The sequence below is a fragment of the Ochotona princeps genome, chromosome 19 (genome assembly GCF_030435755.1).
Source record: "Ochotona princeps isolate mOchPri1 chromosome 19, mOchPri1.hap1, whole genome shotgun sequence".
Taxonomy (NCBI): Eukaryota; Metazoa; Chordata; class Mammalia; order Lagomorpha; family Ochotonidae; genus Ochotona; species Ochotona princeps.
The window spans coordinates 24172002-24199423 of NC_080850.1; the positions used below are offsets into that span (position 1 = coordinate 24172002).

At 42.2% G+C, this 27422-nt stretch overlaps 1 protein-coding gene across 1 annotated transcript in view; it reads right to left on the reverse strand.

Annotated features, from left to right (window-relative positions):
* Positions 1 to 1984: 1984 nt before the first annotated feature.
* The window catches only part of ADRB2 (adrenoceptor beta 2), a 148162-nt gene continuing 122724 nt past the window's right edge, over positions 1985 to 27422 (reverse strand). Inside the window, exon 2 of the mRNA XM_058677791.1 lies at positions 1985 to 2033. Within this exon, the coding sequence (XP_058533774.1) occupies positions 2026 to 2033 (8 nt within the window). The 3' untranslated portion in view covers positions 1985 to 2025. The remainder of the gene's footprint in view (positions 2034 to 27422) is intronic.

The following is a 27422-nucleotide window of genomic DNA, read 5'->3' on the forward strand; positions in this document are numbered from 1 at the left end:
TCCACTTTCCAGTGACCAAGGTACTGACAGTAGCTGACTTCATGGAGTCCAGGGTATCCTGGGTAGGACATGGTCCTCTGATGAACTTCTTCATCTTTCACATCATTACAGCTTGGATTTAAGCTCTCAAACCCTAGGACTATGACAAAATTTGTACTCCTATTATATCATCGACTCCCCTTAACAATTCCACCCACTCCCAAGAAGTTATTGCATAGTATATGATTGTTTACATAGTGTACCATAAACAACTTTAGAGAAACTTAAAAAGAAATAACTCTTATTCAAAGTTCTATGGATAGAAAAAACGGTAGTCAGGATTCCAGTACAAATTCATCTGTGTTGAAGTTATTGTAGGAAACTTAAGCTAGATTTTTGCTAAAATTCATGGGACTTGAGCTAGACGGGTGTTCATTTGACGCTACTGACTGGAACTAATAATGATCGCCTCAGCCAAGTCTACTGCTTATCAATTTGTGACCCCAGACAAGTGTTTAAGCATTTCCATCTTTGGTAAACTGGGGATGATGATAGTATTTGTTTCACGAGCTGTTTTTGAGGATCAAATGAGTTAATAATTTGTGAAGAGTCTGACATATGAAAGTGCTGGGTATTATTGCTGTTGTACTGAGATATTTTAGGAACGTGCTTGTTTTTGAGTCAGGAATGATTCCAACTTGAAAGTTGTAGAGAAAGCACTTACAACTCTTATGTAGCCCAATGTAAAACCAGTACAATGTCCACATTGTTTGCTTGGCCTTATGTGCAATGAAGTCAAACACTGCCTGAGTTCCTGTCATACCCACAGCACTAGAACAGTGCCTGAATCATAGAAGGTGCTCAATGTTTTATTTATTTGATAAATGATAACTGAATGAGTGGGCTGTAGACATTATTTAGAGTGAGTCAAATACGGATAAAAAATGAAATAAATAAATATGCCCCCTATTTGTCCAGCCTAAGGTAAAACAGGAGATCCCCTTGTGAGTGTAGGCTTCCTGCCGACTCAGGACATGCCACTTCTAGAAAAAGGTCGGGGTCATTTTCTTGGCAGCTTTGACATTAGCTGTCATTCCCTGGCTCTGGGGTCAGGCTGGACCTGACCTTCATGGCAGCTTGAAGCCTTTCCTCTGCCCACTGTGTGACCAATCCCCCTGACAGAAAATAATCTTTCTTACCGTCCCTTGACTTCCAACTGGGGTCAAAGGCCTTAGGCTGGTGGGAAAATAAATAAAGGCCCTGAGCAGACAAAAGTTATTTTGGAGCCAACTCTCACTCTAAACACAGGCCTTCCTCTCCTCTGACCCGAGGCTTCCAGGCACCTCCCTAGGTCCACCATGACCTCACACGGCCTAGAGGTCTGGTGGCTGTGTTAGGTCCTGGGGGTCTTGTGGAAATGGATGGAGAAGCTTCCAAAGGAAGTAGAGCTAAGGATCTGACAACAGATTCTTGAAAAGCAGAATGTGTGATGTACACAACTTACAACAAGCAAAAACTCTTTATTACAAGTTCCATATAGGTCAGTTGATTGTCAGTGCCTATGTTGATTTATGTGGAACTCATCCCTAGATTCAAATATGTTTCAATTGGATACCAACTATAATTTTGGCATGAACATGGATTGATAGTTCTGTTAGTAGATAAGAAAGTGAAATAGCAAAGATGTTGGCAACTCACTCATTTGTCAAGAATGTGAGTGGCTTTTTTGCTGATTCAGAAAGAGTATCGCCCAAGGTTTTTGTGCACTTCCCAGTGTAACAGCTGCAGAGTTGTCACAATTGAGGGATAATCTATTTTTATAACATTACTTTATTATATCTGAACAGTCAACAAAATTCAGAACAAACCCATATAGATGGCATTTGCTGATTTCTGTGGAATAGATACACCTACCTGGGCTGATGTTAAGCTGTAATGTTCACCGAATATGGAGCTGGGAGGGCTGCACTGGAACACCATGTTGTGTTCTTGCCACTCAGGTGCAGCAGAGGTAATCAACTCCAGGAGCACAGGTAACAGAAGGATCTATGAAGCTAATAAAGAAGAGATGAGTTTTGAATATTAGTGATCTCTTTTTAATGTGATATGTGTGTATTTAGTTACAGATTTGTATTCTTATTGTAATTTAATGTTTTACTAATGGCTGTGCTTATTAACCATTTCTCACAGTTCCTGACAATTTGGCGGTTGGTTCTCAGAAGCATACGTGAGAGAGCTGCATTCTCCATTAACCCCCATGCCAGTTGAAGATGAGGCCAAGACAGTGAATGAACACAGGTCCCCAGGTCTGCCACATGAATCAGTGCCCAGCACTGGAAGTGTCATGGGCTGAGTAATTCCTGGGCTCCACTGTAAATAGGAGACAAAGAGGAAAGAGACCACTCTTGCTTTGGATTTATAGGAAATTCTATAGGAAATTTCCCCTGCTTCAAGAAATTCCTCACTTGACAACCATCATCATCTTTTCTTTTCTTTTTTTTTTTTTTTCGTTGAGCTTGTAGGGTTAAGGTGTATCTAGAGGGATGTAGTCTGGGCTGGTTGGCTGGCTGCTCCAGTATGCTTGTAAAGGTCATGAGTACCTTGATCTGCCTCCTTTGTTGGCACATCAACTGCAAGTGAATGCATTCATCACTTGCTAAGTTCTAGTACAGGAGGTGTTGACCTCCCTATATTGGTGCTGTCATTTTGAACCTATTCTTAACCTGGTCGGCATTTTGATATCTGTGATTTGCCACCAGGGGTCTATACTTACAATGACAGCATTGAAACCTGCAACCAGGAAACTTTTTTCTTAATAAATGCTCATTAAGCCATTCTTCTTCTTAGATCAGTGTTCATTACAGTGCAGGTAAACTATTTCTACTTCTTTCATCTTCCTTTTTATCTTACCAAAATCATTTTACAGACTTAAATTTGTTGACATATAAATTTTTATGTAAATGTCTTAATTTGTCAGTTGTGATTTATCTTCATACCATTTTTTTCTTCTTCCATTGTGAACTTCCTATTATGGCTTTATTTCTACCAAATCCAGTTCAGATTTGGTTGATTTTAATTTTGCAAGACACTTCAATTTCTGTCAAATATTAGCCATTAACTGATATTACTTTATGCAGTTTAGCTGTTGTCAGTTTTGTTTGGGATTGACATAATCAACCAAAATGCTGAGGAACCAATGCCTAACCACCTTAAATATTTACAGAGGCTAGGACTGGAGCTAGGTGAAAGCAGCTTGGACCAAATATGAATAAAACATGTGCACTAAGTTTTCACTCACACCAGATAAGCACATGGGCACAATGGTGGTAATTATCAATGCTGAGAACTTTGAAAGAATTATAAGATGTAAAGGTTCAAGGTTAAACTTGGTCACTTGAAGCACGATGATTTTCTAAGCCCAATGCTAATGAGCTATGTGTGTTATCCTCAATACAGCATCTTGACCCTTTCATGCTAGTGATACCTATTGTGTGGATCTATGTTAGGTTAGTATGGTGTAGCCAAGAGCTCTGGACGTCTTTCTGATAATCTGGGGCTCGAACTTAGTTCTGTCACTCCTTGTGTGTACTTGGGCAAATCCATCGCTCACTCAAAGCCTCAGTTTTACTGAATTTCAGTAGATGAGTTGCACACTCTAGAAGTTTGTGAACCTCTGTGAAAATCCAAAATAGGTCATTGAACTCTCCGACAAGATTAAGTACATACACATCCCCATTTCGTACATTGTTTCATTGGGTTCATAGACCCTTTAATGCATGGCCAAAAATTGTGAGTTAAACACACTCAGCCTAGATGATTTGTTAGAACATGCCCAAGGTTGGCATGCTAAGACTTCAGTAGAAGTCTTTCACTATAGATCGATCGATCTATCTATCTATCTATCTATCTATCTATACATTACATGATGCCTGAGCAATGACAGACACACTGTTGATGGATAAAAATGGAGACATCCAGGAAAGGATTTGGAACTCTTTACTGTGCATGGTAGTTCACTAGAATTTTCATTGTTATTGTTAATGATTGGGAGTACATCTTTGGGATTATACTACATAGGTAAAATTTTGCTCAGTGCATTATCTTGAGCAAAGCATCTAGCCATTCTCTTCTTTAATGCATGCAAAATAAAGATGGGACTATTAAAGATGCCAATTTCATAGGGTTGTTGTTTGAAACAGCTAGATAGTTAAAGAAGGGGTCCTCTCATTGCCTTTTCTATGAACAAGTGTTCAGATAATTTTATATCAAGCAAAGTGGTAATTATTACAGCCGATGGGCTTTGGAGAGCAGTTACTTTAGCTCTGTAATTTTTTTTAAAGATTTATTTATTTATTATTTTTATTGATAAGGTAGATTTACAAAGAGAAGGAGATATAGAAAGATCTTCTGTCCACTGCAGTAATCTGAAACCAGGAGTCAGGAGCTTCTTCTGGGTCTCCCATGTAAATACAGGGACCCAAGGCTTTGGACCATCCTCTACTGCTTTCCCAGGTCACAAGCAGGAAGCTGGATGGGAGGTGGAGCAGCCAGGACACAAATCAGTGTCCACATGGGGTACCAGTATGTGCAAGGTGAAGATTTAGCCATTGAACCATCACACCAGGCTCAGTTCTGTCAGGAAGGGAGAACCAGAACCTGAGGCCACCCAAGGTCACCCAACTCATCTGAGTCAGGGTTACTCTCTGACATTCCCTGCTGGATGCCGGGAAAATTTGACAACTCTTGTGATATCACCATTATACTGCCTCAGATGCAAGAGACACTCTGTTGGGGGGTGGATAAGATCCTATATAGTCATTTGCCATATTTGTAAAGTCCTCTGACACCAGCTGTTTCTGTTGTGAGTATAGCATGATTCAGAAAAGGTTGGAAATCAGTGGGCATAATTTCTATAATAAAGCAATTTGCAGTTTGCAATTTCCACCCGGAAATTAGTCACTGTTGATTCCAACTACAGGATTCTGTGATCCCAGCCTACTTGCTTGGACATCTTGGCCACCCAACTGCATGTTTTGGGGCTGCTTAAAGCAGCCTCTGGAGATCTCTGGAGCAAACCCTTCAGAACGATTGCCTGAGTCTTAGCAAAAAGGAGGGTAGAAACCCACTCAAGATACTTCCAAAGACTTCTGGGAACTGGGAAACAGACTGGTTTTACTTGGCTGGGATTATTTGTTACTGAGGGAACAGTGGAATTTAAGACTAGTAGGCTGATTTCTGTAGCTACTCCAGTCCTCAGAACACTGTGTGAAGTGCACATTACCCACCTGGTAGCACTATCCCTGCTCTAGGGGTGCAAGCTTCAGGTAGATTGATGAAGGAAGAGCACAGGGCTGATTGCCTGGACAGGTGGACTCTGAGTGAAGCTAGCAGCCTATCTGCGCCTTGATTCCTTGTCTTTACAGTGTAACTATTTTAAGATGTGAATATTAATAACAATTACAGATGATATTTGAATGCCTAATAATGGCAATATTATAATAGAAGTATTATTACAATTTCCTAGATGTCTTGCACTTGTGCTTTGTAATAATAACCTCATTTAATCCTCAGAACTCTCCTTTGTGGAAGAATGTGTCAATATTTCCCTGGATGAGAAAATTCATCAACCCAGAAATAATCTGTCTCCTGTTGCTATAACAAAATACCCAATTCTGGTATTTTGTTAATAGAGAAATCTCTTGCTCATGGTTCTGAAAGCTGGAGAGGGTCTTACGCTGCTCCAACTCATGGTAGAAGGCAAAAGGACAAGTGGATATAGAACATGAAGGACAGACTCACTTAACAAAATATTCTCATAAGAATGAACCTACTGTTACAAGAAATGCATTAATCTCTCTTAAAAAATCCTCCATATCTCAGTATTGTTATGGTGGGAATTAAGATTCCAATATATGAACATTTGTGGGACCTAATTCAAAACATAGCATACTTACCATTCAATTATCCTCAATGTCCAGTGTATCAGAGGGAATAAGGGACTATAGGTGTGATCAAAGACAGGAGTAAATCAGAGGAGTAACACAACAGAGCAACACAGTGCACCCTGGAGTACACCGACACGCAATCTCCTTTGGGTGTTCAGTTTTCCAAGCTTTGTCTATGAGTGAAAGCAGGGAAAGCTTGCTTAAAGAGGATGTATTCTGGTGAAAGGGACGTTTTCTTGGTAATGACTCATGAAGCAGACTTCATGTCATTCAGTATAAACACACACTTGAACAGACACACGTGTGCATACATACAGCACTTGCATACATTGTACAGAACACTCACCCCAAGAACCCATTTTTCTTTGTAACCATTGTCTTTTAGGTATAGATGAATTGATCTATAATGGTGCTTCCTCAGTGCTCCAACTGCTACTTTGTTCTTGCATTATAGTCCATTCCAATCTGAATTCCAGATTGTCAAACCACTTAGAATTGTATGATTCTGTTTTGGGTTCCTGCCAAACTTTCCCTGAACGTGTGATCCCAGAATTCATGTGTTAGAGGAATGGTACAAAAATCTTATCAGACAGAAAAGCCACTGGTGCCATATGAACAATACAGAATTATACCAATGACTGTACTAACATAAATAAGTGGTCTTAAAATGTCGACACTTTGCAATCTGCAAACCACAGATGTAAGTCCTTCCTGCGGAATGATACCAGGCTGCACAGTTCTGTGAGTGGAGCTTCTTCTCTGTGACTCAGCCACAATGGCACAGTTTCCGGACCACAGAAATTTGTGTGAATTCAGACATTCTTCAGCTATGTTTATGCAGTTTGAGAGGTAGATCTAGTTCAGATCAAGTCTCTATGTCTTTAGTATTTGTGAGACATTAATATATCATTTTACTTCTCTGACATGACCTTTTCAACTGTAAGATGGGGATGACAAATGCCTATTTACAAAATTGCTGTGAAGTTAATGAGTTACTGTGTCTAAAGCACATAGTGTGGTGGCTGGAATATAACAGATGACTAATACGTTATAGCTATTTTAAGCCTGTGACTTAATCCATGATCTTAAAAAAAAAGACAAAAGAAAGGCATCCAATTACTCCAAGAGGAACATAGAAAAATAACAAAGAAGTTAGATTATGAAATGGAGACAATGGGAAGTTCTTTCATAAACCAAGACATTACTCTGTGTGTGTGTGTGTGTGTGTGTGTGAATTTATATGGGTGTGTAACTAGTGATTGCTTCTGTTCCTTTATGGTTGGGTTCTATAGAGCACAACAAGGCTCATTAACCAGTTTTTCAAATCTGAAAGAGGAAGCAAGATGACCACCTGTGAACATTAGACCTTTGGATGGCACATCTTTTGACTTGCCGGGTGAGCAAATGACCTAACTCAGGATTTTTCTGCTCATCTTTGTTATAAGAGACAACTTTCAAGATTCAGAGTTTCCAAAAAATTCCTGTGGTTTATGGGAAATATTGTTTGGAATTGCAATGATTTTGGAAAAAAAAAAAAGAAACACGATCACAAAAGCTATAGACCTGTAGACACAGACATGTATTTGAAGTCAGCAATTATATATTTATAAAAACCCACAACTCCATTGTTTCACATTCAGTACAAAGTTTTCCAAATTCAATAGGAAAAAATCCTTCAGTTTGAATTTTTGGATATTTTAAACCAAACTTGCTACTTTCGAGCTTCTAAGAAAAGGGCGAAATCTTGTCCATGTGAGTATTAAATAGTATTAAATAAATGGCGTGTAAAAACAGCTCAGACAGTGAAACATGAAAAGGGATAATATACCACTCCCACACTTTGTGTTTTAAAAACTTTATCTTATTGCTGTCTGTTGGTTTGATGGGTTGATTGGAATGATACTTTCTTGGGTCTCTTGTATGGTTGTAGTTACATGGTGGCTGGGGCCAGTGTAACCCAAAGGTTCCACTGGATTGGACATCATGATGGCTTCCTACTAGGGCTGGTAGTTTGGGGCTATTCTTGGCTAGGAACTCTTCAAGGACTAGGGGAAGATAGTACTAAGACATGACTTCTTTATGTGTCTTGGGTGTCCTATAGTCTGTTGATTGAGTTGTAAGAGACACCATTCCAGGAGACTTAAGTGGAAGCTTCAAGGCTTCTTACATGTCACTACTGCTACATTATTTTGGATACTCAGATTTTGTTTGGAGAAGAGTGCTCAATGGCATGCATTCCAGGAAGTATAGTTCACTGGGGGCCATTTTGGAGACTTGACAGCACTAACATTTTCATGGAAAAGGGAATTAAAAAATATACTTTTTAACCTGCTTTTTATAAAATTGAGCCAGTTTCCTTGAACTTTTCACCATGCAACTCCTAACAAGTACACAGTTTTTACCAAGATGCAGGAAGGATATAGGTAAATGACCTTCTTGTTCTTGAGTGGGCGGGTATAGTTGGCTATCCTTGGTCAGATGCAGGTGCAACAGCAAACTAAGCAGGTCCTCGTGTATATTTGTGAAGAGTGACTTAAGTGAATATGGATCACTTATCAGTGGCGCACCTGTGGTGGCATTCACATATCATTTACTCTGGAGCACAGAGTGAAGAATTTTAGGTGGGAAAGCACACACTCTAAAGAACTTCATTGCCTTTGGGGTAAGGCTTGGAGTGAGGAAGTAGCTCAGTAAGCTTCCCACACCAGTTAAGTTGTGTGGGGGTGATGAGAACTTTGTTCTAATCTTATCCAATCTAAGTCTTCATGCAAAAAAAATAGTTTGCCTCTTTCATTATAAACTTCCATTTTTTCCTAGACTTTGGTTATTTCTTGCTTGATTGTACTTATACTAGGGAACTAATATAAGTTAGCTTGAGCAGGGAACTCAGCCCAATATCTGGGAGTCTCATGGATAATGCCTGAGATTCTGCATATGAAGGTCATGCTAATCTGCTCTGAGATAGAGGTATTAGCTATAAATTTAGCCTAATCTCTCCCTGAATAAACCATACGAGCATTTCAATACTCTCAATTTTATTTAGACATTCAGCAAATAATCATTAGATTCCTTTTCTGTACCTAGCTCTAGAAGTAGACTAGTGAACATATGAATCCATATCTTTCTAGAGTTTAGAATTCAGTTGGAGTACTTCTGGGGATTAACAGTGGTAGCTAATGGAACCATTTGTTCATAACAAACATGTTGACAAATAGTTACTTTCCCCTCCTCTGGATGGTTGGATTATAATGTTAAAATTTATTTAAAATTGGAAATACATGCTTTGCACATTATTCTAAAATACAAAACTGATAATACAATCATGGAATGGATTTAAAGTAAAGAGTTGAAATAGAGAATTAAGCACAATGAACTACTATGAAAGAGATTAGGTATTGAGTTAATTTTTCATTTTCCAAAAATCATTTAAGGAACAATAACTCCCTGGCATTGAACTAGAGTCTTTGAAAACTCTGCCGTTCCTTGGAATTCTTGATATGACCTCATATTATTGCATTGTTAAATAATCTCAACATTTTTGGGTGTAACTGATTTAACAAGTTAACACTTGATGCTGTTTATACAATGTGTCCCTTAGAAGAGCAAGACAGAACAGGAATGGGAGATTACAGCATGGGAATAGGATTTATACTCTTCATATTTGGTGCCTGAGCAATTGACAGGCTCTAATTTGGCCTGTGATGCTTTTAAGTCACCTAGTCAGGTTGTTTAAAATTTATCAGAGAAGATTTGGTTTGGTCACATCCTTGAATGTGAATAATTTGATTAAAGTCCATTTTTCTACTAATCAGTCAATAAGCATTTGTTAAGGACTTCTTATATACCAGGCAATGTATTTAATAGAGGTAACTGCCTGACATAGCTCATCTTCTAATCACAGAGGTGAAAGAACAAACGAGCACACCCTACAGTTAGTGCTACATGGTGAAGGTGAGACAGGGACATGTGATTGGGAGTGACTGGGTCTACTTTAAGTTGGGAGGCTATTGTGTTGTGGTGAGGACTGGCCTGTTGCAACTATTTAAAAAATTGTTGTGTCTGATTGCTGCTCAAACCGTCCTTTAGAAAAAGATTGTGCCAAGATACTGAAAGAACTATGTTGGTTCTGAATTGTCCAGCCCAGCTTTCTTAGTCACTTCCTGTGAACTTGGCCTTTAAAGGCCTGCATCTTTTCACAAGGGCTATCATGAAGGCCTAGGACGTGATGGGAGATCTGTAAGGTTCTGCTAGTTTTACCACATGCTAGTTTTAGTCACATGATCTGTGACTTTAGGTTTCAAGAGCATCTAGATATGGCAGAGTCACCCATAGAAAGGTAAAATCACTAGTAATATCTTTCTCATTAACATTCAGTGTTTAATGACTTGTTGATTGCAGAGCTCTTTTCCATACATTTTTCTCTTGATCATCATAAAAACCTGATGGAGAAGTTGAAAAATGAAGCAGTTAAGTAATACACTCAATTTCACCTGGGTGTAAACACAGCATCAATTGAGCAGGATCTTGGTGAGCGGCAATTAGGATTGGATCACAATAACCCTACTCAAGTAAGTGAAAGTAGCATGTCTAATTTCTTTTCCAAAACCAATGCTATGTATTTATGTCTTTTCCAAAAACTGCTCTGTAGCTGATATGTCTTTCTAAATTTTTATTATTTTTTTAAATTTTGATGATCTTTACATAGTTGATTAGAGTGCAAAGGGTCAACGGCTACAAGAAAGTGGGTAAGACCATTATTTTCCACATTCTCTTTTTCCCTTCCTGTATCTGGGGTAAAGGGAGAGACAAAGGGAGAAGCCACACCCACCCTCCAAAGCATCCCAGGGTCCCCGATGTGGGGCATGCTCTGAGGCCACTGCTCAAGTGGTTTTGATAGTTTAACTGTTCTGTATTGCTGCCAATCTCGTCATTCCAAACATGATGAAATCTCTTCAGAATCCACTGGCTGAGATAGTCCACTTTAGTGTCTCCACTTGCCCAGATTTTCACTGCCAACACTTGGCTGAGCTAGTTGATCAATTTGTTCTGTCCTCTGTTGTGGTATCAGGTGACCTCTACAGGCTCCAATGTACTACCATGTCCTCCATGTGCACCTGGATATGCTGTCCACTGCTCTGTCTGAACCACTGAGGAGGCTCAGCTTTGACACACACACATTCCGTGGTCAGACCATGGAATCTGCAATTCTCTTTATGGTTGAGGCTCTGAGTACAGCAGTTTGAATGGGGAATCCCCAAAGAAATTTCATCTGAAGTAATCCCAGACCAGATTCTTGGGTGTGCTTACCAGTACAGGGTCCAGCACAGTCTGTCGTCTCTATCAGCCTATGCATATGCTGGTGGTTGCAATTGCTGGGTCCGTTCTGCCTCCAGCCCCATCTTCTACACAAACGAAAGGGTGTTAGAGCCTATCCCAATCCTGCCCACCATACACTTGGCCATGTAAACCAGTGGGAGCTGCAGCCTAGTTGGGGCAACTCTCAATAACCCTCACCAGGCCCACCCCATGCCCTGGTTTCCCTGCTTGCCAGTATGTACAGCATACTGATCCAGTCTGTCCCACATCCCATTCAGCTCTCATACTGGTCAACAGGCATTAAAGCCTAGTTCAACCCAACCAGCCCCACTCTCCAGCCCATACACCTGCCGACGGGTGCTACTCTCTGTCTAGCCATGCCTGCCCAAGTCCTGGTTCTCATGCTCATCAGACGGAGTGGCATCCCAGGAGGGTGGTGCCCACTGTTTCTGTCTTAATGTCAGAAAAACAATAGGATGTACCTGTAGGTCACTTTGTTCCTGCTACAGTCCTTCTCTTGAACCTTGACAAAGACATGACAATATAGTTAAACCTTTAAAATAATATGCCATTCATTTGAAAATGTTCTAGCAGTTTTTAAATAAGTACACACTAACCAAATGACTGAGAAATTACAACCCTAGATATTTGTTTATACTAGACAAATGAAGATTTATGTACACAAAGACATTATACAAATGTTTAGAGTGGCTTTGTTCATAGTTTTCATATCATAATAGATGTCCTTCAGCTGGTAAAAAGTTGAAAAGATAAATAGGCTAGGGTAGCCATCCAGAATACTACTGTGCAATAAAGAAGGAATGAACTCCCAACACATGCAACAACTTGGATGGATCTCTAACGTGTATGTTAACTGAAAGGAGTCAGACCTACATACTGTATGACTGCACCAACACAGCATCTTGAAAAAGTCATGAAATAGATCTGTGGCTGGCAGGTGCTAGGAGTCAGGGGGAGACACTGGTTTTTGAAGTGATAGAACAGGTTGATCTCTTCATTATAGTAATGGTAATCAAGCAATGCATTTGTCAAAACTCATAGAACCATGTAACCAAAAATAATGAATTTTGCTGTATGGAAATTATGTGTTCAGATTCTCTCCAAAAACACACGAATTTATATTTGTGCATATTTTTATTTTAAAATGTTTTAATGAATAGTTTTTTTCCCCATAAAGGCCTCCTTTTATTCCATATTTATTTTCTGAGTATGTCAAGTGGAGTCAGAACTAATAAAATTCCATTAAGAAGAAGCTCAGTTAAGATATTTGCCTGAGTCAGTGGAACCAGGAAAGTCAGATTGAAAATCACCAGAGTAACCTGCCATTACTTCAATTTCAAGAGTTCATTTCCTATCATTCATTTTGTAAAATTTAAAAATTATGTCTCTGATAATGCTTTTGATATTATCTCTCATTTTAGACTTTTTCCAGATTGCAAATTATTTGAGGTCAGAGAAGTGAGTGCAAACCATTGCAGGTGACACAGGAGCAGATCTGTGCTTCAGAGTACAAGTTGATGAGGTCAGGTATTGAGAACAGATTTACCTTGGGCACCAAGCACAAGTCTTTGAGAACTGGGACACCCAATAAGCCTACAAACAGATATGGGCATTTACCTTTCTGAATGGATACATACTGATAGATTTCTTCCCAAATCCCATCCCAATAGACTAAGGAAAATGTAAAACATAACCCTGTCCAGGGTAATTCATGGAGAAGACAAATTAAGGGTCTGGTCTTAGGGGATGCACTGTGCTCACTACTTTTCCCAGATGGAGCCCCAGGGTTCTACTCAGTGTTGTTCTTCAGGCAATCACAGTCAGTCCACTGGAGTTAGCATTTATGTGCAGGTACTTTAAAAAGATCGATTTATTTTTATTGAAAAGGCAATTTTACAGAGAGAAGGAGAGACAGAAAAATATCTTCCATCTACTGGTTCACTCTCCAAGTGGCTGCAACAGTCAGATCTTGAGCTGAACTGATCAGGAGCCAGGAACTTCTGGGTCTCCCACGTGGGTGCAGGGTCCCAAGGCTTTGGGCCATCCTCTACTGCTTTCCCAGGCCACAAGCAGGGAGCTGGATGGGAAGCGGAGCAACTGGGACATGAACCAGTGCCCACATGGGATCCCAGTGCTTGAAGGGCGAAGATCAACCAACGGAGCCATTGTACGGGCACGCTTTAAAAATTCTTATTTTTAATAAATAATTATATGTACTTAATGGGTATAAGGAATGAACTTTGATAACAATTATTATTATTATTATTATTATTATTATTATTATTATTATTATAAAAGCTTCAGTGAGCTCAAAGGCAGGATGTTTGGTATCATCAGATCAGAGGAGGTAAAGGGAAAAACATGAGTAAAGGCTGTAGGATCCGCGGAACATCATCAGGAGAGCTACATTTGCATAAAACACATCTCACAAGGAGAAGAGATAGAATAAAAGGGCAGAAATCTATTCAAGAAGTAATGATTAGAAACTTCCCAAATCTGGAAATGATAGTGTGACTCAGGTTCAAAAAGCTGTATTCACTGTCTTCTGACTTTAAGAAAGAAAAAGTGAAGGCCACACTAATTAATTTTAAACAGTTTTTACCATACAGAAAAAAAAAATTGAATCTCCAGTGCTTTGGGTAAAAGCCATGAGACCAATGGCCACTAGAATAAGGAGATAAAATTCCAGTTTTTGGCCACCCTAGGAAACCTGAACCTGGGGATACAGCTGTTGGCTTGGAACTAGGAGGAGCTGCTGTCCCTCTCTTCCCACCACTACTGAGTAAGAAACTAGGATGTTGTTAGTGGAGAGGAATGTTCACTTCAGGAGAATGCAACAAAATGTGTCTTGCGTCATCTAAAATATGATTATGCAGAGCCATCCACCTCCCAGGTATGCAGCAGTGTGAGAAAAAAAAAAGTTGCATTTGGCTTCTTGTAATGCTCAGTGGGGTAAACAGAGACAGGGATTCAGCATGTAGCTGAGACAGTATTTTTACTCCTATAGCATTTGCATCTTGAGGACGGCACAAAGCTCCAGGACCCTGCACCTACATGCATGGAGACCCGGAAGAAGTTCCTGGCTCCTGGCTTTGGATCAGCTCAGCTCAGATCTAGCTGTTGCAGCCACTTGGGGAGTGAACCGGCAGATGGAAGACCTTTCTCTCTGTTGCTCCTTCTCTCTGTAATATCTGACTTTCTAATAATAATGAGAATAATAATAATAATCAGGATTTGCTTCTTGGCATTCCTTTCTTTCTCCTTTGGGTAGTCACCTTCATGTGCTCGGGACCTGGCCTCTTCCCTCTACCATTGTATCCCAGGCCATAGTCATCTTCATGACCCAAGTGCTTCTCTTCAGCAGAAATCAGGTGAGAAATGTTGAAAACTTGTACTACAAAAGAAAAGTTCCCATGAAAAAGAAACAAAGGAAGCAAAGTAATATAAACTGCAGGGCAATATATTGGAGATATTTTACAGAGCATGTGGTTTATTTAAGTAAAACCTTGTCACCACCGAGCAAATTCCACAAAGTCAGAGCAACAAGGGACATTTGAAAAATTGTCCAGGTCACCTTCATTATCCTTTAGATGGAGGCACTGAGGCTCAGGAAAGGCAAAGACTTAACATGGGCATCAGCAGGGTCAGTGTCAATGTCAGAGCAAGGCCAAAGCTCAACGTCCTGTTTCCAAGCCTGAACCTCTGATGCCTCCATCTCCTAAAGTGATGTTTCATAGCATATATGTTGTAACTGATTATCATTTTAAAAGTATTTTAAGTAATCTATATGAATAGTTCATGTATTCTCATGATTCTCAAAAATTAAACAGGGCCTGCATGAAAAGTCTCCATTTCCTTCTTGCACACCTTTTTCTATCCATAGGCAATGCTTTTTTTTTTTTAAAGCAAAAGCTGATTTCTTGTGCATTCTTCCAGAGGTATTATATGTACATAGAAAATAACTCAGTGACATCCTCTCCCACCATTTTAAACACTGTAGCATCTTGCAGATCATATTTCACACCTTGCTTTCCTCAACCACATGTTTGTCTTAGAAAGCTTGTAATTATGCTAAGATTCTGCTCATTCATTTTGACAGCTGCACAGCTTTCCCTTGCATTATGGGAATCCAAGTTGATGTAGCTGGTCCTCTAATGGTGGCTGGTTTGATTGTTTTTAGTACTTTGCTGTATAAATAATGGTGCAACAAATACCTTTGCACATAGTCATTTCATGTGTTTGTGATCACATATGGAGGTTAAATTCCACAAAAGTGAAATAAGAGAATTTCAAGGGTGTGTATGGTTTTTGGCTTTGTTTTGTTTTGATAGATGTTGAGATTGCCCTCCATGAGAGCTGTGTCAGTGCACACACCGACAGTGTTGGAGAGGGCCTCTTTCTTCAGATCCTCTCCAGCACAGTAGGGGCCTAGATTTTGCATCTTTGTATATTCAGTAATAGTGAAATGATGTCTGAATGGCTTTCAGTTCAAATAATAGAAACATAAAATTAGTGACTGAATCTCCTGTTTTTATTTCTGCTTAATCCTGCTTCCAGAATAATTTCTATTACCACCCTGATGATGATATCATCAGACGTATGAGTATATATTACCATGCTTTTCATTCAGAACTCATCCCTGTCATTATTCAGAATGTACAGTTCAGCCTTGCTCTTTCACACAACATGTGTTTCCTGAGTATCTTAGGTTTTAGACACTTGGAGCTAAAGCCTTAAATAAGACAGACACATTTTAGGCAGCATTTAAAAATTTTAACAACTCAACCAGCATTTAGGAGCGGTGACTTTTTTGAAGAACAACATGGGTGATGTCCTAGAGAGGATGGAGATGACAGTGGAATGACCCTGTCCTCTCTGAGATGAAAGTTCAGACCAAACAGGATGAGGCATAGAGGAAGCTAAGTGCTCTCACAAGTCTACTAGTAATAGTAGTAATGTTTTGTGTGTCCTTTTTTGGCCTGAATTGACCTGTGGCTTCGGTGTTGTACTGGCAGAACTTTAAGACCACCACTGTCTCTGGGACGCTGAGCTAGAAATGGAAAAAACCATTCCATTTTCTCTAATGGGCTGGTGCTAAAGACATAAATGTCAGTCCAATTCCCCAGGACAGGAGGCAGAACCCAGTAGAGAGTAAATTAACTTCTCCTTTTCACCAAGCGTTCAGTAAACAACTCTACGTCCACTCCAGGTCTAGAGGATCGCATTTGGATTTGGAATCCAGCCCAGTTAGCTTCACAGAGGTTAGGTGCTGGGGAGAGCGTGTCCCAAGCAGCAGACAAACGGGCTGTGCTTCTGAGTGTTACCTCTTACTCTCTGTGTGACTTTGGGTGAGATTTAGCAGGAGACTTACAGACTTCCGCACAGGCGTCTTGATAGGAAGCATAAAGTCAGTTTGCTGCAGTTCAAGCTCTGACCTTTTGGGCTAGTCATCGTTCCACTTTCAGGAACCAATCAAGCCCCAGCCTTGGACTTCAGTTCCTCCAAGACTTGGACCTGATTTACCCTCTACCCATTTCTCCCGAGGCTCTGGTTCAACTGTCTGCTCTTAGAACTCCTAGAAACTTCCTTGTGCTTGCCTGAGCCTCTGACCACTGCTAGCTTCCAGGCATCCAGATTCCCATCCCTCAAACTCTGGAACACCTGTGTCCACCTCACTTTGCTGGGCCTTTGTCAGTTCTCACCCTGCTGTCTCTAGCTGCCACCCCATTGCTGTGTCTCCTCAGACACCACCCACAGCTGGCCATCTGCTCCTGCTCCCACCTTGGAGGCTGTCTGGCTTCTGCCCTCCCTACTTAGACTGCATCATAGCTGAGATAAGGTTGGATTAGGCAGGTGGCTTCTAACCTTTTCTTTAGCAAGGGCATTCCCTTTAATCCCCAAAAGAAAAACAGGAGTCAAAGAAACACAGTGGATTACTTAGTCTGTTTAAAATTTCCTGAGAGGAATACAACATTGCCTGTTGATCCTAAGGAATCTGACAGAATACTAGAGTTACTAAAAATTTAGTTCAAAGCCTAAGATTATTTGCCCCTTCATCTTCTAGGTTACTCAGCAAAGTGGCTTGTTCAGGTCACACAGTGAAATTTGCAGATTCCAGTTTCTCAAACATGAGCAACTTGAGAGTCATGCTCACAGTAGGTGCTTGAACAATAGTGTTGGATGAATGGATGAGCCTTTTGGGCTACAGCCTAGTAACAGCCAATATGTGTTTACCCAGGATGCTCTGTGTGCCTGGGTCCCTGTGTTCATTTCAAGGAATAGAACAGTGAGTAAGTGGACCCTTGTGGGACCTTCCCATTTACAACTTAGAAATTTGAAATGAATGGTCAAAGGGGTTTAGGAGCTGTTGATAGTATGAGAAGCCCTGTAGAGGGTGCATACAAGCGGCAGATAGGAATGCCTGAGACCTCATCTGGAGAGTCAGTAACATTTGTCTGAAACTGTGATTGTGAAGTGAGGAGGCATCCCAATTACTAAGACACCAGCTGGAGACAAGAAGGAGATCTTCAAGGAGCAGGGAGTCAGGCAGGATAGAGAGTGCACCATGTGATCAAGGAGGTCCTTACAGTTCTTTCAATGCCTAAATAGAAAGAATCAGAGGCGGTTAGAAGAGGCTGTAGAGGTGTGGAGATGGTTGCCAAACAAGGCAGGGCCTTTGGGGTCTCAGAAGTGACAGGGCTGCCAATGCACTTGTTACTTTTTCAATAAGTGATCTTTTATTGGAACATCCACCTGCTGGTGTGTCACCTCTGGCTGTTTTCTTGCTGTAACAGCACAGCTGAATAGTTGACCATCTGGCCTACAAACCTGAAATATTTACTCTCTGGCTTTTAAAAGAAAAAGTTTGTTGATCTTTGGACTAAAGGAACCATGAAGACAGAAGGATGGGATCCAGGTGGGCCTTAAGGAGTTAGGTGAAGAGGAGGCAGAGGTCGAGTCCTGAATCCCAGGCTAACATGTTTTCTCCCAATGCCTTGCTTTGCCTGCTCAGAAGGCTGGGCTCTGTCAGCTTGGCTGAAGGAGTGGCCAGCCCTGCCTCAGGGAGGTAATGACCTCAGCTGCTCAGCAGCAGGAGCCCTGCATGGCTCTGCCACACCCAGTGAGGGCTGGCCCTGCCTGGAGCCATGGGCTGGGCAGGGACAGGGCAGGGACTGAGTCTCCACCCATCTTGTGTTCCCAGAGCCTTCCTTGCCAGTCTCTGTGCCTCTGCTCAAGCTTTTCTTTTTGCCTGAGGAAATTGTTTCTGCCCATAATTACCTACCCAAATACTTCCCACCATTTAAGGTGATGTTTCCACATCACCACCTATAGTCAGCCTGCTCTTTTTACCACCCCCACATCCTTCTCCAGAAGGAATGAAGCCTTCTTCCTCTGGCCTTGCAAAGTACTTAATCCCCACTCCTGTATGATAGCAACCTATGGATTCCTCAAGAGGTGTTAGATTATTTCTTCCATAGTTATTTATTCGGCACCTTCCTGCAGCAGGGATTGAAGACAAGGTCTCTTTTTTCATCAAAAATTAGGTCACAGATGACTGATGCCATGGTGTAGTAGGTTAAGCTTCTGCCTGTGGAATCAGCATGCCATTTGGGCATTGGCTCATGTCCTAGCTGTTCCACTTCTGATCCAGCTCCTTGCTGATGGCCTGGGAAAGCAGTGGCAGATGGCTCAAGTCCTTGAGCCCCTACACCCATGTAGGAGACCCAGAGAAGGCTCCTAGTTCCTGGCTTTGAATCAGCTCAGCTCCAGTCACTGCAGCTATTTAGAGAGTGAACCAGCAGATGAAAGATTGATCTCTGTCTCACTTCCTCTTTCTCTCCCATCCATAACTCTGACATTCAAATAAAAATAAAATCCAAAACAAAACAAAACAAAACAAAAAAATAGGTGCAGAACAGGGATAACCTGTAAGATATTCCAAATAAACAAATGAGATATGTTCTGGTAGGTAAAGACTATGCTAGAGCATTTTGGGGTAGGGTGCGGGTGCACCAGGTTACACAGGTCATTCAGGGACATCCTCGCTGAGGAGGTGAAATTTGAGCCATGATGTGGATGACAGGATGGAGCCAGCTAGGCAAGGAGGTGGGGAAGGAAGTGCCAGGTCCAGTGGAGAGCAGGTGCATGACCCCAAGGCAGAAAAGAGTGTGTTGTGTTTGAGAACAGAAAACAGTCTGTGTGCTGAAAATGGGGTAGAGGGGCAGGCAATGGAGGCCAGCCAGGTCAGATCGTATGTGCAGGCCATAGTGCACAGCACGGGGCTCACTGTGCATGTGATATGAAAGCTGGGGGACAGTGTTGAGCAGGGAAGTGGTGAGAACTGACAGGTACCCATGCATCCACTCCATGATGACATGTGCCTCTTTCATGACAGACAAGGAGCTGGTGCTGAGAGCACCAGAGGGTGCAAGTTGCTTTCTATTCCCTATACATATGCAGCCTAGTGGAGATACCTTCCCCTGAGCAGAGGCCTCTAAGGGCAATGTCTGGTTTCCCACTTTGCAGACTCAATTGCTTAATGTGCCAGGTTCCTCTACCCTCTTGCAAATGACAGTGGCCCATAGTCCTTACCGCATCTGGCAGACTCCTGAGACTCAAAGCAGCAGAATCTGTAGATTTGCATTCCCACTGAAGTCTGAGGAGGACTAGCCTAGGAGTAATAGAGGGAGACATAGCGCAATAATCTGTAACCAGATTAAGAGGGTAGGGCCGAGTCAGAAGCCAGCTCAACACTTTAGAGCAGGGGCCAATAACTTCTTTCATCAAAGGTTTGCAAAAACTCCAAAGTGTCACATACCCCCTGGGAGTCCTGTGCAAGTGCAGATTAACATTCCTAAATTCGGAACGACACCAACCCTCCAGCCTGCTTCTGCATTTCTTTAAGCTTTAAGGTGGTGTACATGCTCCTGATACAAGGAGTCAAGCTCTACACAACATCCTCCCAACACTTGTTGACTTGCCTTTCATGATTACCCTGCAGTGAGATGCTTTCTGGTATTATGTGGATCAGGGCAACAGGACTTAGAGAGCTTAAATTTGAGCTGTGGCCTTGGTCAGGCAGCTAGGCTTGATTCCTACCTGCAAAATGAGGGTGGTGATGGTATGCTGCCTGCATTCGAGGATTGCCCAAAGGGTAAGTGAAACCAAGTGCATCATAAGCTGAGCACAGAGCTCGGTATACAGCAGGAACTTGGTAGATGCTCTTTTCTCTTCTTTCTCTCCTCTTCCTCCTCTTTCCCTTCCTCCTCCTCCTCCTCCTTCTTCTTCTCTCTCTCTCTCAGACTCAAGCCTACATTTGCAGCTTCCAGAGGTGACATTTCTCTCCAGTAATTTGTATAAACCAGTTTCAGTGAGATTAGGTTAGGAATTGAATTGTTTAGTGGTAATTGCCCATAGGCAGGGCTGGCTTGTTGGGTTCTTAGAATTATGCTAAGTTCACTTCTCGGGTTCTGAGAATATGTTTGTGCTTGGAGCGGAATACCCTTCAAGGAATTATTTTCCTGACTGTGGTGGAGATACACCTACAGACCTTTGCCTCTCTTTTTTTCCCCTACATATCACATCTGCACAGCCTTGCTCTGACAACAACCACATCCTCAGACACATCAGAGTTCAAGTGCAAGTAGCCTGTTCCAGTAGAGGCATGGCTTCCTGACAATTGCCCAGATTCCTTGTTGACTCTAGGTGGCATGGCAATGACTGAGCTTGCAGGCCTGCCTGGATGGCTCTCTCCATTTAAATAGAGAGAACCTACCTTTTCACCTTGCCTCCCTTCACTAACCTCTCTCCAGTTTCAGGTGTGGACAGTTCTAAAAGTGCTCCAGATACTGGGAGATAGACTCATCCGTAGCTCCTTAGTAGAAGTGACCTGTTCAGCATGTTATAGTTTATAAAGCACCTAATTTCATTTCCTGACCTTGAAAAGGACTCAGAGCAACTATTATCCACACTGTAAAAGAGAACATTAGGGATGGCCTTGCCCTTTATCGCTCCTGCAGTTAACTATCTTCCAACTCTGAGTTCATTTGTTCAGCCTGTATTTGTTGAGCAGCCAGTATGAGCAGGCCTTGGCTGGGTCCTGGGAAATACAATATCAAGGAAAAATCTTCATGGAGATTGTGTTCTAATAAGGAAGACTGATTTTAATCAAATAATCTCACAATTAAGTACAACAGGGCCCCTGTGACAGCCAAGAACGAGAGGCAACATTGCTTTTTGAGCCTAATGGAGGGACTTTGACATAAAAGAGAAGGTTCACTTAAGGAATCCTCACTGAGCTGAACTTGAAAGATTGACAGGGCAGGATCCTGGTCAGATAAACTTTTGTTATACCCTAAGAGGCCAACCAGCTGAAAGGCTTTTATAGAAACGTCTTGAGCACTAATTTCCCTTTGCCTTTTCTAACTGTGCCTTATTCTCCTGCTACCCTGTGTCATCCTTGAAGACAGACATCAGATCTTTAGTGGATTGTTTCCCAAATAGATTAAATTATAGCTGAGTGCCCAGACAGGAATTGGCTTCATATGCCATTCACGTTGAATTTCTGCATGGAGGCAACAGTGAAGGTGGGTGGGTGAGAGTTTGACAGTCCAGATTAGTAAAGATTGGGAAGTGGGTGTCTTCTATTAGGGACAACCAGGTCTATTCTGAAAATAAGGACAGTGAGCTATAGAGCTATAGATGTCCTGCACTGTTTCAAGGGCAACAGGCATTACCCACTATACAAATAAATTAATGCGATAATGTCAGATAATGAAAAAGTGCTTCCAGTGGGAGTAGTGGGAGGAAGCAGATGTGATAGACATCCCTGGTGTGGCTGTGGAGTCCCAGGAGATAAAAAGGCGATTGAAGAAGACCTCTCTGATGGAGTAGGGGAGGGGGGACCAAGAGGCTGATGATGGGAAGGAGCCAGCTAAGTGAAGAGATGGGAAAAAGTTTATCTCAGGCAGAGGGGAGAGTGTGAAGGTCATGCAGTGGCTGAGAGTGTTGCAGGTGAGCTGGACGGGCAATGGGGACAAGCTCATGGCTGCCTCTCCCTGAGATTCCCAGTGCTTTCAGCTCTCTCTGTTGTGGCCATTTCCACCCTGGGAGGCAGGAGGGAAGGGACTTTTTCCTCTCCATAGCCTATGCACAGTTCCTGGCTCATAGTCAGGGTTCACTAAATGTTGATTCAATAAGAGCAATCTCAGACAGGGTTAAGGGTTTAGGAATGATGTCCACATGATGCCTCATGTCTAATACAATCTTTGCTGAACCAGCACCTTTGATACCCTTTCCCTCACCTAATTCAGCTATGAATTGGACATGTGTCTGCAACTGGAAACAGTTCCAGGAGAAGCTCTGGCCTCTGGTTGAGCTCAGCCCTAGTCATTGTCTATCTCGGATGGAGGCAGAGCCAGTCAGTACATGTTCTGGAAATAAACCCAAGCTGTTGATCAAGAGTTGATCAATTTATAAATAGAAATCTGTGCAGAGCATACATGACATAAGAAGAAAGAGGGAGAAGTGGTGTCCCCAGAGCAAGAACAGGCTGGAGGGACAGTGCACATTGGCAGAGAGCTCTAAAAGAGGGACTGTCACTGCTGAAAATGAGAACTGGAAGAAAGTCAGGCCCAGTCAGAGGAGTGAGTGGCCAAGAGTGAGGGTCTGAGTCATCACTAAGGAAACCTCGAGTCACACTCAACTTTTCCTGCTGCCTAGTGAAAACCGTTTGCTCAAATCCCGTTCTATTTCAGGCAACACCAGCTGCATCAGAGGAAGTCCTGCTCTTTCCATGTTAGAACAAGAATCACTTCTCTTTGCTTTGGGCACTTGCTTGGCAGCAGCCCTGGAGGGCACAGGGTTATTATGTTGCTCAAGTGGGATAGATTGGTGAACCTAACCCAGGAGGTTAAGCAGGTTTCGGTCCTTTAGTCATGAAGAAGCAGAACTTGAGTTACCTCCATAAAGCATGAAATTCAGTTTCTCAGTCAAGTTCTAAGATGTTTCAGAGTAAGCTTCAAAGGAAAGAGGAAAAAGTGGCTGGATTTCATCTACAGTTCTACCGATCTCCTTTCCTCCCAGGAGAGGAGCATGGAAAGCCTGGTCTAGCCGTCCCAGGGTGGGATTGTAAGCAAGGACATCAGAATTCAGCCTCCTTACTGGGCAGTGGCTTCTGTGTGCTCCAACATTCTGCTGTCACAAGGGTTGTTCCTGAAGGCTGCTCTCTGAGATGGATCAGGGAAAGTAAACTGCAGGTGACCTCAGTGGGTGCACAGGGTTTCACTTCCTCTCTCTCCTACTCTTGATTTAAAGAATCATGAGGTGAAGGTTGCTGAGTATGAGTTGCCAATGCTGAGATTTGTATAGGACAGTGTATTTTAAGAGTAAGGCTGGCTGTTTCTATCCCTTGGAATTCCTTTGCGTAGCAAGTTGTGTATGCTTCCGATGTCAACTTTGTAGTGCTCATAAGTCTCCACCAACTTGTTAGGTTTTATTTGGAGTCTCTTGGGGGATATTTCTGTTAAAAGATTATTTGTGATACATAGAAAACGAGCAGGTGGAAAAAAGAGAGACAATGGACAATGTGTTTCATTGAGAGGGATCCTTGCCTTCTGTCACTTTGGGATCGATTGTAGTTACTTGCCCTCCAAAAATGAAGCAGATCAAGACCAGCCATTGGTAACACATAAGCATAAACACGAGGCTTGATTCAGGTGTCAGCAGGTGATCTGGAGCCTGCTGCAGCACAACACGTCATTTGGGAGGAACACAGAAACTGGGCTCTTTTTTGCCATTCTTTTACTGTGTTACCTTAGTCAAGTCATTGCATGTCTCTGGGCTTCAGTCTCCTTTGAACAAGGAGAGACTTAGATTAGATCATGTTTTCCTAAATCTGGCGATTCTTTAGCACAACATTAAAAAACAATTAAATCATACATTAGAAGATTGTGTCTGATTGAATGCTCCCTTAATCCCCCTGCCTAAGGAAATGAGAGACTCAGTGTAGCATCTCTGCATCACCACCTCTTGACAGCTCCTATCTCCTGCTTTCATATGGCAGGAGCTGGCTCAGGTTGTCTTTCTTGGACTATAGGGTTATCATGAAGAGAAATTCATCACAGTGTTATGTTTCATGTTATTGTGTTTGTGCGTGTGTGTGTGTGGTCACCTTTTATTGATGAAGAAAAACTCAAGGATTCCGTTTAAGGCAATGATATAGAACTTTCTCTGGAAACAAATGTGTTTCTATAGATAGGAACTTTTGAGGCACTACATGGCATAGAAACTGTGAGGTTGATCCATGAATGTTCAGAAGGCTGTAGTCTGGGTGCCTACAGAGTGCCTATAGCTCCAAGGGAATGCAAGTGTGAATAGCCCAGTTTCAGGTCAGAGTACACATTGCTGGCCTCCAGGCTGCCTTAACTGTAAGCTTTGGGAGTGCAGTGACGGTATGTGACTTTGGGGCTACTATACTGGAAATGTCTGACTGGAAATGGCACATGACTGGACTTCAGTAAATAACTCTGAAAGAATGAATGTGTGACTGAGGTAGAAGCACTGGGATATGACGTCCTTTTTATGCTTGGGAACAAAAGAGATCCGTGGAGGAGGGTCTGGAAAAGTTCATGTGAGTGTGCCTGTGCACTCACACAAAGACACAACACAAATGCACAGCACAGGGAACAGGACAGACCTGACTACAGTTCACTGCTGTGTGACCCTGGCAAGAAGCTCAACCTCTCTGAGTTCATTTCCCCATCTGTTAACATATGATCTTCCTGTCCCACCATATGTACTTTATAGGTTTATAGCTCAAGTTGCATTTTTATGATGTCATTGGAATTTTTAGAATACACATAATACTGCCCTTTTAAAAATAACTAATTTGATTCTTGACATTTTTGATCCTCTGTAGAAAAAACATGTGAGATTTAAATAATTGCATGAAAGTAAATAATATATTGACTTCATATTTTCAGTTTTCCAATTTCATTGGCTCTGTTTTTACAGTCTTTTAAATTCACTGGCTGGTTCAAATGATGTTTGAAACAAATTTTGGCACCAGTTACAAGCTTGGTTTGCTTGCTGGGTTAGCGTCTGGGCATGCCACCAAGTTACCTTGGCTGGGTGACAGCTCAAACACGGCCAAACAGCTGGTCCTGCTGGTGGTGGAAAGATTCCCCAAGAAGAGTGTCCTGGTCCTACAAGAGGAACTGAAGGGCCAGTTGCCTCCTCAGGTTCAAGGGACACTGCTGGGCTCAGCGAGCTGTTGCCGACACTCAACCAGATAGATCTGTTGTTTTCTCATCCCTGGGCCACGTTGGCTTTGACTTCCAGTGCAGAAGCAGAGTTAGGGGAGCTGCTGCTGTTTTGGCGGAACAGAAAGACAAGGATTGGGCTTTATCATCTGCTGTACTTGGGTTTCAGGTGAAGCCTCATTGGGGAGGAGAAGGTGTTTGAGGCCAACTTTCAGACAGGGTCATCCCTGCTCTCTTCCCCCAACTTTCATTTATTAATTTGGCTTTTCCAAAGACAAAGGACAATCAATGGAAATATCAATGGGAGAAGAATTCTGTGCCATGCACTGACAACTTCTCTAGTGATTCAATCAGCATAATAATTTTTACAAAGCACAGTGACAGAGTTGATGTGGCAATGAATTAAGATACATGGGAGGCTTTTGCTATTGGACATGGTAACAAGTTCCAAATGGGTCTTAACGTATGTGTGTTGTTGAGTGGGCATATGAAGCAGGCAGCCTTCAAGGGAGGCAGCTAGGGGTGTCCAACCTGAAGGCCAGTTCCACTCAGTTCTGGTGTTGATCTGGTGTTGATATCTTTGTCTAAGATTAAAAGAGAGGTGGGAACAAGCTTGCAGATAATGCTTCAAATCTGCTTCTTTCAGTTCCCTGTTAGTCCTCATTAGGGTAATTCAACTGGCCAGACATCTGCAGGCTCGATTTCCAAGGATCTTCTCTAGCTAAGTAAACATGTGCGTCTTCAAAGTCCAGATGCTGACACCCTCTACTTGATACATGTTTTTGGTTTTTGAGGTTGGTATTAGGGCCCAAGGAGCTTGCTGTTTCTGTCCTAGTAGAATATCAAAGAGAAGTAAAATCTCTGATGGTGCGCCCCTACTCTTTCCCTCTCCTGTCCTCAGCGTATGGTGCAGTTTAACTACCAGAACCTCAAACTTGACTTTGATGAGTTTGGAGGAGCCTAAAGCAGAGGACCCTTGGCTGGGGAAGCAGTTCAAGTCCACATCAAAATCTCTGCCTGAGCCAGTCTTGGTCCCAGCTGTGTGTTGTTGGACTCCTAATGACACAAGCTGCACTTTCTTCACTTTCTTCAGGCAAGAGGTCTCTACATCCAGGGGCCCTTATCATAACACAGGGCAAGAAGTCTCAGTGAGAGCTGATGGTGCCAGTACACATACCCCTGAGGAAGTCTACTTCCACGTGGGAGTGTGTGTTGCCAATCAAGGCACTGACGTTTGTGGAGGGTTTCCTGTGTGCCAGGCAGTATGCCATTCCCTGGGTACACATTGTCTCAGTCAGTCAGTCAGTCCCCTGGCAGTGCTGTGGCAGATGCACAACAGTAACTCCCTGTAATTCATGGTCCTAGGCTGCCACTCTGACCTCCCCATGCTCCAAATTACCCTGACGGAATTTCACCCTTGGCATTTAGGATTTTGTTGTCTGGATCAATACCCAATACCATTCCTGGAGATGTGTTCAAATCACTCTGGGAAGACAGGGAGAGTCTGATTGGAACCTTTCTCCAAAGACTTGGAATCCTGAGTTCACTATGTGAGAAAAGAATAAACCCTTAGGACTTTGATCATATCCCTAGATCCTAGAATTCCTAATAACATTTTATTCCATGCTTCTGACTCATGCTAAGTCTTCTCTTCCCTTGTGTGACGTGTCTCAAGCCCTCCAGTAAGTTCTGGTTTGCCAGAGTCTTTAAGTGGTCCCCAGTTTGGGTCTGTCTGAGTGCAAAGCCTGAGAAGTTAATTGCACACAGTATCAGGTCTAGTTTCCTCTTAAACCTTGAAGATCTGAGGTGCTGGTTCTGAGCATGTATGATTCTGGGATGATTCACTCATTGTCAGTTACCTCAGAGCTGCTCAGTGTTCAAGCCTGCAGCCGAGTGAGTC